The sequence below is a fragment of the Taudactylus pleione genome, unplaced genomic scaffold (assembly GCF_031769625.1).
Source record: "Taudactylus pleione unplaced genomic scaffold, aTauple2 ptg000116l, whole genome shotgun sequence".
NCBI lineage: Eukaryota > Metazoa > Chordata > Amphibia > Anura > Myobatrachidae > Taudactylus > Taudactylus pleione.
In genome coordinates this window covers 17,458,930-17,471,598 of record NW_028284518.1, presented here as the reverse complement: position 1 = coordinate 17,471,598, position 12,669 = coordinate 17,458,930, and the positions used below count along the sequence as shown (strand labels likewise).

Below are 12,669 nucleotides of genomic sequence, written 5' to 3'. Positions count from 1 at the left end.
GTACTATGCATGTGAATGTGATGGAAAAAATCTCTAACGTAAGAAATATATTCATTTAGGTATTAGTCACACAATGGCACCTAAACCTAAGTCTTTAATTTTGCCAAAAGAGAATGGAAATGCAGCATGAAATCTCTAATAAAGAGAGGTCATCTCTAGTAAAGAGAGGTGTTTAAAACATATTAAACAGATTTGTGTCAATGTAATAAAGAAGATAGGACTTCATATGATTCTAGTAGACATGTTAAATGACCCATTTACTAGAACACCAAACAGAGGGCCTGATTCAGACCCGCTCGCGAGCGCTGAGCGCTCGCAAGCGGGTCGATGGTGCCCTAGTGCGCATGCGCACGACAGAGGGAGCTCAGTCGTGCGCATGCTCATGACCCGCATAGCGACGGGCAGCCGTCGCTATGGGTCTCGCACCAAAGGGGGCGTGCTGTCGATGGTGACAGCACGCCCCCTTTGGTGGGCGTGCCGGGGGCATTGCTGCCCAGACGGAGGCGTTCCCATGGGAACGCCTACCGTCTGGGTCCGGCCCCACTGACATCACTAGTGATGTCAGTGGGAGTGCTTTTGGCTCTGACAGAGCCAAAAGCACTCCTGGGCTTGCGGCAGCGAGACCCTACCGCAGGGTCTTGTCGCAAGCCCGATGGTCGCGATGGTCTTGACCATCGTGACCATCTTTTTGGCCGCTCGCATAAGCTGTGGGTGTGCGAGCGGCCAGGAGGCCGCTCCAATTTTAGGTAGGAGGACCCTGATTCAGAGCGAGCGCTCTTGTCAGAGCGTCCAACTCTGAATCAGGCCCAGAAATCATATGTATTAACAAGAAATACGCAGTATTTGCAAATAAAATGTAAGCCACAGGATTTTTAAGCAATATTTTGTGGACAGAGAGGAGTTTATGGAGCATTAATGTTATTATTGAGTTGAAGAGATTCAACATTGCAAAAAATAAACAACCATCACCCACCAACTATCGGAGTGAAGCTTTGTGTCTGAGGTGCTTTGCATGCTAGTCAGGTTGTTTATTATTATACGCTATATGGCGCCACAAGTGTTCCACAGCACCTTATAAAGTACATAAATAAGTGAACAAGATACCAGTGACTTACAGTACAATACAATGCAGGAAAAAGGACACGGTTTATATACATTGGTGCATTAGCGACCATAACACTCAAATAAGCATCAGGGCATAAGCAACCTAGTCATAGATGCTCAAGTGGGGCGTGAGGAGTAGATGAAGGCATAAGTAAGGAGCAACACAAGAGGGTAGAAGGCCCTGCTCGTGAGAGCTTACATTCTAATGGGGAGGGGCAGACAAACAGGCATGACATAGATGGTGTAGACAGGGAGGAAGGAGCATTTAGCAGCAGGTTAGGATCAGAGCTGGAAGGCTTTGATGAAGTAGTGGGTCTTGAGAGCCCGTTTGAAGATTCATAGAGAGGTGGAGAGTCTGATAGGGAGAGGGAGAGAGTTCCAAAGGTGGAAAGCAGCACGGGCAAAATCTTGGGAGGCAGGAGGAGGAAGTAATCAGTTGGCATGAGAGGCGGCGTACATTTGTTGAGCGAAGAGGGAAGATGGGAGTGTGAAGGAAGAGGAGATCAGAGATGTAAATGGGTGAGGGCTATGTAGGCGAGTGTAAGAACCTTGAATTGTGTTCTGTGGGGAAGGAGAGCCAGTGGAGGGCTTGTAGGAGAGGGGAGGCAGATGTAGAATGTTTGGAGAGGAAGTTGAGCCGCGCAGAAGAATCGAGGACAGATACGAGTGAAGGGAGGTGGGAGTCGGGGAGGCCAGATAGGAGGAGGTTATAGTAGTCCAATCTAGAGATGACAAGTGAGTGGATAAGGGTTTTAGTAGCATCCTGGGTGAGAAAGGGTCTGATCTTGGAAATATTTTTGAGATGGAAATGTCAGGACTGTGAGAAGAACTGCATGTGTGGTTTGAAGGAGAGGGAAGAGTCCAGAATAACTCCAAGACAGCGCACTTTGGGGCTAGAGGATATAATTGTGCCATCAACTGATAAAGAAGTAATGGGAAGTGAGGTTATTCGAGAGAGTGTGGAGATGATCAGCTCAGTCTTAGACATATTAAGTTTAAGAAAATGCATGTTTAGCATGTTAATCTACCCATATACTATGGTAAACAGTCTGGGAAGTAGGATACTGATTTTATAGGTTTGTATGCGGAATTATTGCAGAAGCATCAGCCGATTACGGGGGGGTCGCATCTTATGGCCTGACCTCGCGATCCCATAGAAGCCCGTACACGCTGAGCTATGTCTAGCACAGCGAGAACACGGCTACAGGCAGCTGACAGGGGGTCACGCTTGGGAAACACAGCTCAGCTTATCGAGAGCGTTTAACATGATCAGCCACGGATCGGAAAGGTGTGTACCCAGCTTAACAGTCTGTATGAGGAATAACTGAATTTATAACTTCTTATATTAATTTAGACATAGCTACAGCTGCAGCTTTTTGGCACATGTACTTGGAAGGGTATGTAGTTATTATGTAGTCAATAGGTCAACAGGACCTAAATGTTGACATGGATTATAATGTCGATATGAGCATAAGATCAACATTGTGAACGTTGACAGTCCATGTAGCATTAGGGTTAGGCTGCGGGTTAGGGTTAAAATAGCTGCAAAATGCTATGTCGACACTTTGGCGATGTTGACATTATGTATGTTGATATTTGACAAGTCAACTTAGCTTCTATTTCAACATCTGCATGAAAGTTTTCTGTCCCATAACCCTTGGAAGGACAAGTGACAAGACATTCTATTGTAAATTATTTACACATATGTAAATATTAAAAACAGAGCTGTAACAGGACACAGTTGCATAATTTTTTTCCAGATAAACATCTATGTTTTCATGCCTAGTAAATCCCAGTGTTGAATAATAAGCCTGAAATAAAGAGGTATAGATCATAAAAGATCAGATGCAGTGTAACTTGCCTGTGGATAACCTTTACCAATGCTAAAAAATGAAAACATATAATTACCCATGACTTTAGAAATCGATGGCCCACAAGTGTACATTATTCATGATGTAAACAAGCCCGTCTGGCATTTTGCTGCCGTCTGAGCCTGGAAAAGTGCATGTAGTCAGCTGCAACTCATGAGAACAGCTGAGACCATGACAATATTTTATTTTACAACATTTCATTGTACATGAGCTGTAAATGACATTAGATTTCAGGGTAATCTTCCTTTCCTGTAAATATAGCATAATGCATTTATCATGTGAGAAACATTTAGGCCGGGATGTACTTAACCTTGCGGTGTACATCCCGCCAGTCACCGCAAAATTACTAAATCACATATGTACTAACATATGCGACTAGTATCGCAATGGACAGCTCTTGCGATAAGAGCTGCCCTTTACGGACCTGCCGACGCCGGGTGAGGGGGTCTCCGTGTGTCTCCTCCCCCTCCTAGCCCCGGGAGCTTCCTGTTGGTGACCTCTGCAGGAAGTCCCGGCCTCCTTCTCCTCCTCCCTGCAAACGAACGAAGAATAGGAAGAGAAGGAGGTGGGGGACCCAGGAGGAGCACGGGCCAGCATGCAGGAGGCTAAGGTGAGTGAGGGCTGGTGCAGGGCGACGGCGAAGCGCCGGGAGCAGGATGCGATAAGAAGCCCATAGGCTTCTACAGGGTTTACCCTCTGCATCGAAAATCGGGCCGCTGAGTCTTAGTACATATGAAAAATGCAGTAAAAACCCCGAAAACAGGGTTTTTACAGCATTTTTCCTTTAGTACATCCCGGCCTTAGTCAATTACATTTATCAAACACTGATCGTGCTTACCATTTCATGTCTACAAATGTATTTATGGTAGAATCATACTATCATCATCATCACCCTTTATTTATATGGTGCCACAAGGGGCCCGCAGCACCAGACAAAGACAAACAGTATGAACAAGAAAGCACAGGAACGAAGGTGACATACAGTACAGAACATTGCAGAACATGGACACTGTTTATAAACATTGTCATAAAGCTCAAATAGGTAGCAGGGTGGCAGAACCCAAAGGTGGGGAGGATATGGTGGTAGAAGCAAGGGAAGGAAAAGCATATAAGGGAAGAGGGCCCTGCTCATGAGAGCTTACAGTCTATGTGGAAGTTTATTTGCTTACTATAAACTGTATTTACTCTTTTGTGGGATTATGGAAGGCTGAGATATGTACAAATAAAAGCTGATTTTATTTTCAATGTTACTCGCTCAATGGAATAATTTCAATGCAGAAAAAAACAGTTAAAAAGAAAAGAAGGGGATAAAAAAATAAACAGTATAAATCTGAAGGTACAATAAAGTCCCAATGAAAATTACTACCATTTGAAAACATTTAGCATCATCAATATGAATGATCAGTGGAATATCTATCATGGGTGCAGGGTGGGCAGTACACACGGGTCCAAACAATGTGCCTCCCGCATGGTGTGCCGGCCCCCTATGCATCTCCCGAGACACCGACTTTCTAGTGATGCATTCAGGAAGATGGCACCGCATAGGAGCTCACACAAACAGTCTATGCTCTCTTCTGCACATGCCCTATTTTTTCAAATTGCAGTGGAGGCAGTGTCATTGTGGACTGGACCAATATACAAACTATCAAAGTGCTTGAGAAAAAGGGCCAGAGCAGGGTGATATTCTGCCCTGTGCTGGAGCCGCTACTGAATATGTGACATAATGATGTCATGTTGAGCCACAAGGAAGAAGTTAAGCATCCTATGGACGTTCCAGATGGCTCTTCGGCAGCGACCAGACAGACAATCTAGGTGGCTTTCTAAGCTACAGGGTGACTTTCCAGGCACCCTGCAAGGCAAATGCTGGTACTGCTAGGGAACGATGGTGACGCACCCTAGGCTCTGCACTCAGGATGGCGGTACCAGTCGCCCATCACTAGTTATGATCCTAATGACATAACTTAGGCTTAAGGAACTTTGTACCTGATGCCTAAGTATTGTCACTAGTGTCTAGGGAATGAATAGGTAAGTCAACTTGGTACAGTCCATAAAATAGTCAACTCAAAAATAAGGAATAAAAACTTTTAAAATTCAAAAGTGTAGAAATTACATTAAATTTGCATATATTTTATTATTTTAATTATCATAGGAAGTTTAGGAATAACATACATAGTTTATACCTGGTCAAGAAAAGAGCAGGGTTAAGATATAGCAAACATTCTAAAGAGGACAAGTGAGAAGTTGCTCATAGTAACCAATCAGATTGTACCTATCATTTTATAAAATGTACAAGAGAAATGTTAGCTAGAAGCGGATTGGTTGCTATGGGCGACATCTCCACTTGTCTTTAGAATTTTTGATACATCTCTCCTCAAATGCATATACTCATTTTTACCTAGAGAAACAAATATTTCTGTATTGACTTATTTACATACAAGAATAAATGAAATGGCAAAGTTCAGCCTAAATGTCTATCTATTCAATGTTTTAATCATACTTACACACTCACCCGGAAGTCCCTCGCACCCCGGGAATAGTGGTTAGAACTCTTGCATCCTGCATACTCCCTAGTGAAGAGGGTGAGATGGGGAGATAATCACCAGGAATCGCGAATGTGTAGGGAAAAGACGGGGCTAATACGACGCCAACCTCGCCCGCTCCTCACGGACCTGTGAATAGCGGCATGTTGCCTCTATGGGGAAGGGGCCTAAGGATGTAAAGAGCCTGGCCCTGTCCTGTAAATGGTCAGCTGTATCTTCTCTCTGGGCTTTTCCCTGAGGAGAATTGGAAGGACGGCTGTATGACAGCTGTATTTTAAAAGATTTGTAGCTAGGAAAATGGTTTCCTGCCCATCAGTCTTGTGTTTATGCTTAGGATCTCAGGTCATGCTTTCCTTTCATAATCTATTTTACCACATTCTCCTTTACTGTCCTTACAGTGCTCTAAAAGCAATAGGATACACTTCACTGATAAATCTTTACAGGAAACATGGACATTAAGTGCAATGAAATATAGAACATTTCATTTCCTTTGCACAGAGCTGGCAGACGAATAATGGAGTTTGGCCTATTTAACTTAGTAATCTTGTACTGACAGTTTACAAATATTGTTATATGCAAACATACAAAACGGGATTTCCTTGTTATTCTCTGGCTAGCAAAGTAAGTTTTCCTAATTACCCAGCATATAAAAGCAGTCTAAATGGAGATTATGGACATCTGCCCCTGCAAACAACACACAATCATTGACAGAAAAAAAGAATAAGGCTCAGAAAACGAAACAGTAAAAAAAAAAATATCAAAATGCCGAATCTAAAAACATACCTGAAGAATTTTGCCATATAAAAAAATAATAATCCAATAAAGCAATGATTCTTTGACGAAGGACTATTACTTGTGTTAAATATGATAAAAATAGTCAAGAAATTAAACATTCACAGTGCCCCCCTCCCCCAATCGTAATTACAAACCATATGCTTCTTATATCAGTGCTTCTCAAACTGTGTGTCACACACCTAAGTGTATCGCGCACAATGACAGTGGAATGACAAAACAAAGCAAGGATCCCGCAGGATGCGCTCTGGCCAATCAGCATCTACCGCACGGGCTTGTCAAAACAAAGTCTCATCCACTTCATGCAGCATTAGATAGCCAGTCACCAGCTGTTGTATTTGGTAGCCTGGCAGAGATTCTGGAATTTCAATATAATATGAACTCTCAAACGTAGCACTCATACATTTACCAGATAGGAATAGAATTTTGAACAAGCATATCTTCCTTTCCAAAGGTTCCCACTGGACAAATATAGCTCCATACGTGTCCCCACAGCAGGGGCGTTTCAAGAGAGGAGGGGGCCCGTGTGCAGTCTCTGCCCGGGGCACCTTCCAGTCTCTCCGGCAGCCAGCAGCGTACTGAGCGCAGCACACCAGTTTGAGCCCAGAGCCTACAGCGCATGCGCTGGCTGCTTCGCTCTTTTCCCGGTGTCTTCCATACTGCGCATGCGTAAAACCCCGGAAAAATGGCCACAGCGGCCATTTTCCAAGCAATTTTACAGCGTTGACACCGGCGCCGGTATGGGACTCCGGAGTGGTAGTAAAAATATGGGTGCACCCATTATAAATACGCCCCTGCCCCACAGCCAATTATGGAACACAGCCATAGGAACCATTTCCCGGCAATAGCCGCAGCACACGAGTGGTCTGTAGACCACACATCTGCAGGATCCCCGGCACATGAGTGAAGAGACCACTGGCGTGGTCACTTCATTCCCAGCACATCACAGGGATGGGCTACTTTAGGAGCCCCTGTCCCTGCGGGGACCTCCTGCTAATATTGTGCCCAGTTCACATTGCAAATGCGATAAATAATAAATGGGCCTTTATGGGTGTAGATGTACTAAGGAGCAGTTTGTCAAAGCCACCGATCATTGGTGCTTTAATAGATAGTTTTTAGAACGGAATTAGAAATAAATGCTGAAGCATGCTTGTATAGCATTAATTTCTATTGTCTAATTCCTAAATCCATCGGCTTTGACAAACTCCTTCTTAGTAAGTCTACCCCTAATTCCTTACATTTACACAAACAGTACCTTCAAATACAGCAATAACAGAAAAGTGCATTGAAAATGGCAACAGAGGGGAGAAGTACTCACGTAGTGCATACAAACAGAGGAATATCCCAGCAAGGCAGAATCCTTCAAAAAACCTGAGTGTGCTGAACATTGTCACATTCACTGAAAGCGCCACAGTAAGTCCAAAAATCAAATTGAAAACTACAGAAAACAGCAGCACAAGACGTCGGCCGATCCTAGGAGACAGTGAGAAATAATTCATCATGACTTGATAGTGCTCATATACACTGGACATTTAGCAGCAAGGAAAACAAATTAGCATTTCACAAGGAAAATATGAAATGTAGAAAAAGGTTATAACAGAATTTACTTCAAATTCCTATCGCTAAAGTATCTTTCAGAGGTATAAAAACCTTCTTGTAGACAAAGTATAATAATTTCATTCCTTACATCAATAAAGATGGGTAAACAAAATAATATACAATTCAGGAGCCAGCAATCAAATCTAGGGGCCGGCAAGATCTTTTAAGTAGCAGGGAAGATGTGGCCTCACAGAAATGACTTCCAAATGTTAGGCGCTACCGGTAATTCTCAGATGTATTGGCTACCTGGCTCTTGGGTGTCTAGCCTGAGTATACATAAACTAATTTGCAGTGGTGCTTTTCTTCAAAGCAATTAGAACTGTGTGAATGGAACCCTTCACTTTAGTGAGATCTAAACATTAACCCCGTGTTGCTCACATTCCTCAATAAAATGACTAATACAGCCACTCCTGTAATATGGACCAATGACACGGATGTCCAGCTGTAGCATTACTCCATAGAAGTTAGGTTGGCAGTACTACAAAAGAACAAATAGCCTTCCGCAGTGAGTGGACAATACTGACACTTTACAAGTCATAATAGTTACACTATACAGACTGATTATTGTATAGTAGCAATAGTATTATGGTAGGGATGTAGTCAGGATCCCGGCAGTGACCATACTGATGGTCACAATACCAGCAGCAGAATCCAGACTCTAAATACCGACCAATCCAGACGATGAGTATTAGGGTTAGCATTAGGCTGCGGTAGGGGTTGGTTAGGGTTAGAATACTCTAACATTTGTTGGGATTTTGACTGGTGGGATTCTGCTGTCGGTATTGTGATCATCAGAATGGTCGCCGCCGGGATATCATACCCAGGGAGTGGGATGTACATCCCCCTGACTTCGGGTACACACTGCGGTTCATTACCGTGGTATGTACCAAGAATTTCGCAAAGGACAGCTCTCCCGATAAAAGCTGTTCTTTGCGATGCTGCCGGGCAGAGGGACTTCCGGGTTTTACACCCAGAAGTCCTTCTGCGCATGCGCAGAAGGCCGCGGGGGCTCATGGGAGGGATCTGATGGGATCCCTCCCAGTCAGGAGCGTCGCTATAAGAAGCCCATAGGCCTCTATTGGGTAACGTCACCTGAAGGTTACCTAAGGATGCGAAGCACCAGAATGCATCGCAAACGTTTTATGCGTTTGTTTGCTTGCTGGTTTGTTGGTTTGTTTTAATGAAAGAATGGAAGTGCCCACTTGTGGCCATTAGAAGTGGTGGATATTATGTATCAGAGTTAACAACACTACTAATATGCAATTATTTTTAATATATAAGGACACTATTGCCCAATTGGTTACTATATTTAAAGGTGTACCCCTGATAATTATTAATAAGCTCCAAATTCTGAAATTATGATCCCTCCAAATCCATTCTCAGCACTAATTTCCTACATATGTTTAAAATCAGAATACGGAATGAAAGCTGTAAGGGGAATAGAACGGCAGAATAGGGACCGCTGTTATATGTCCGGATGTCGTCATTAAGGAGATGCAAATGACAATGGACCTAAAATTATGCAAAGATGATGATTGGTAATCTACTTCATTTAGATGCATACTTCTTTGCATTTGTCTTTTCTTGGGGGGTGGGGCTCCGCCCCCGTTTAGGCACTTTTCAGACACAACTTTGGAGAATGTTCCGGCCAGTATGAAGAACACAACAGCCAGTGGCATCATAATGATGACAATTAATAGGTTTGCTTAGATGTGCAGTTGTCCTGTGGTAACGCAACCTCTGTAACGCTGCCCACTTCCATTCTGAGATTCCCATGCAGAAGTGGTAGTACATAAGCAATGGTGAGGTTAGAACATAAACATCCTTGATAACCATTACTGTAACTGCACCAACTGTGCATGTGAGTGGCCCATGCCAATCAGAACATGGTATTATGCACAAGTACTTTCTAATGAACACTATGTACCTGCATCAACATGGCCACCAAGGGGTCACATTGGGAAATATTGAAGTAGCATACTATTATGCTTTCTTGACATTTTCCTCTAACAGCAATGCCAGCCAAAAGTCACTTATTAGTTCCACAAGGCTACAGGCAAGAGCCCCCAAGCGAGAGCAGAAACATTATAGCTACAACAATTACCAGAGCTCAAAAGTAACATTTGGTGTTAGTCACTGGACTATAAATCGCAAGTTATCAGTCTTGAAGAGAGCTCCATATTTATTACAAGTTTAAGGCTGCCTACATGATGCATTACTGCAAAGGATATACTGTAAAAAAAAAAAAAGCCACATATAACAATCTGGCAATGCCATTACAAGTGAAAAGTAGTCTTAGCCTCCCATTATGTTCATTTTGTCCTTCTATACAATTACAATGTTTGAAGTTACAATTTTGAATTCAATTATCCGTTTCTTAGTAAAGAACCTGCAATCAGTTTGTTCTAGGGCAATGTTTGTACATTATTAAATGTGACTGTTCCTTTAAGCATTCTTTAGAAATCTAAAGTGATTATTTGCATTCCTAACTTAAATGATATTGTGTTCTTGCTGAATCCTGCGTATTTCCTCAGCAGAGTGATTTTCTGGTTGCTTAGTAACCAGATGAATACTGTACATGCGTAGTGGGGAATAACTGCAGTCTTGCTTCTCTTACTCTCCAGGCAGCAAAAAGATGGAAAACTATTTCATGTTAAGACTGTCTAGGACAACGTCAAGGTCAAACAGGGTAGTGATTATGACCTTCCCAGGGATAGAGAGAAAATTACCACATACAGTAGCCTCACATTGAAGTACTGTGCAGTCTGCAGATAGCACATGCAGCAGACACAATAACTATGCTTTGCAGCAGTGCTACTGACACAGTGGTTGTTGGGAATGCAGATTGTAGTGTGATATTACCGACTGAATTTGCATTGCGAATTCAGGCAATATCACAGGAATTTACTAAAAATCCCTCGCAATAAAGCTCTGTCCCTGTGAATCCCCTCCGCAGCCTTATAATGATATTTTCGCAAAAAATACCGTGACAAGTGACCGCCCGCCGCTGCTACCCCCCCCGACGCTAAGCCCCTCAGGTGCTAAGCCCCGCCTCTTGCGATCGCGGACCCCCCCCTCCCCTCCCGCGACCCCCCCTCCCTTGATTGCACTTACCTGCATGATCCAGGCTCCGGTGATGTCCTCCATGGCTCCGGTCAGCTGACATCCCATACTGCACTGGTACCCGGTCACCTGATGCCTGGGCCGCAGTGCAGTATGGGAGACCAGCTGACCGGAGGGGAAGACATCACAGGAGCCCCAAACTCAGGTAAGTTAATTTTTTTTTTTTTACAATTTTTTTTTTCTTTTGCAGTGCATCAGCATGTGGTCTGTTTAGACCACACAGCTGATCACTGGGGCCAGTTCCAGGCTCTGCTCTGCATGGCAGAGCGGAGCAGGAGTCCGGAAACCGGGGGAGACCCTGGATAACGCCACCTCCAGGTGATGTTATTATCACAGGGCCTCCCCAGGTATTTTTTTCACAATTTATGTTTAGTAACTTGCACACAGATCGCATTTCCCATTACAATTATGGGAAATGCGATCTGCTTACTAAAAATAAGTGATACTTAGGGGTTGGAGTAGAATTTTACGAATTCTACTCCAATTGCCCTGTAGTAACTTTAGGTGAAACGAAAATAATGTGAAAAGGGTGTAAAAATAATGATAGTAAAAATAATGATAATAAATAGAGCCCTTAGCCTCTAGGGTCTTTTTACAACAGAAAATGGTGTTGCACGAATATTTTCTCTATAACGCTTTACTTTATTGCATTTTGGAGGCTGCTTGGCTTTGAGGTACAGTATGCTGCAAGTCCATGTGGACATATTTTGGGCCTGATTCAGAGATGTACGCAATGCTGAACACGTGCAGCTATTGTTTTGCCATTACGCTCGCATAGAGGAATCATTCGCAAAGCGAGTGACAGGTAGTTAGTATTGGGGAGGTAGCGGGGCTAGGCACAGGCGTGTCTGACCATTTAAACGCTGTTTCATGGATGTGCATAAATTAGCTACTGCGATCTCCTTCACAGCATGAAACTTCTATGCATGTCAGGAGAGACGCTGAGACAGGTCACACTTACAGCATATACAGCATGGTTGCCCGATCAACATCGATGTTACCGATGTTTACAGCTAGTGCGCAACGTCGGTCAGATATGAGAAGGACGCAGTGAGTGTCCCTACGCTTGGGGAAGCTTTGGAAACATTAGCATATTTTCGCAGCTACGTTCCGTGCAAACTCACACTGCGATTGCGTTAGCATACATCTCTAAATCAGGCCCTTTGTCTAGAGTTCTGACTCTCCATAATATAGTATGTTAGTGCAGATCATGTGTTCCACCTGACAGAGCATAAGATGACCCAGGAGTAAATAGAGCTTTATAACTATATGTATGCATGCATGGATGGATGTGAAAACTAGATTACAATGAGACTGGGTTGGATGTATTAAGCTCTGGAAAGTGATGAAGTGGAGAGTGATAAACGACCAGCCACAGCAGCTCCTAACTGTCATGTTACAGGTTGTGTTTGAAATATGACAGGAGCTGATTGGTTGGTCGTTTATCACTCTCCACTTTATCACTTTCCAGAGCTTCATACATCTGCCCCAATATCCTTTATCGTGATGACATTTATAATGAATAGTCATCTTCAAGTTTTGGGCTTTGGTCACAAGCAAACAAAATCACTACCTGTAAAGTCTGAAAACAAAAAATGAACTTTAACTGCAAACAATCAGGTGCCATAGTTAGAAAATGA

General features: G+C 43.3%; 1 protein-coding gene across 1 annotated transcript in view; it reads right to left on the bottom strand.

Annotated features, from left to right (window-relative positions):
- Nucleotides 1–12,669, bottom strand: part of SLC22A23 (solute carrier family 22 member 23) — a 174,542-nt gene that overhangs the window by 93,159 nt on the left and 68,714 nt on the right. The window contains exon 3 of the mRNA XM_088471707.1: nucleotides 7,626–7,780. Coding sequence (XP_088327833.1) covers nucleotides 7,626–7,780 — 155 coding nt within the window. The remainder of the gene's footprint in view (nucleotides 1–7,625; nucleotides 7,781–12,669) is intronic.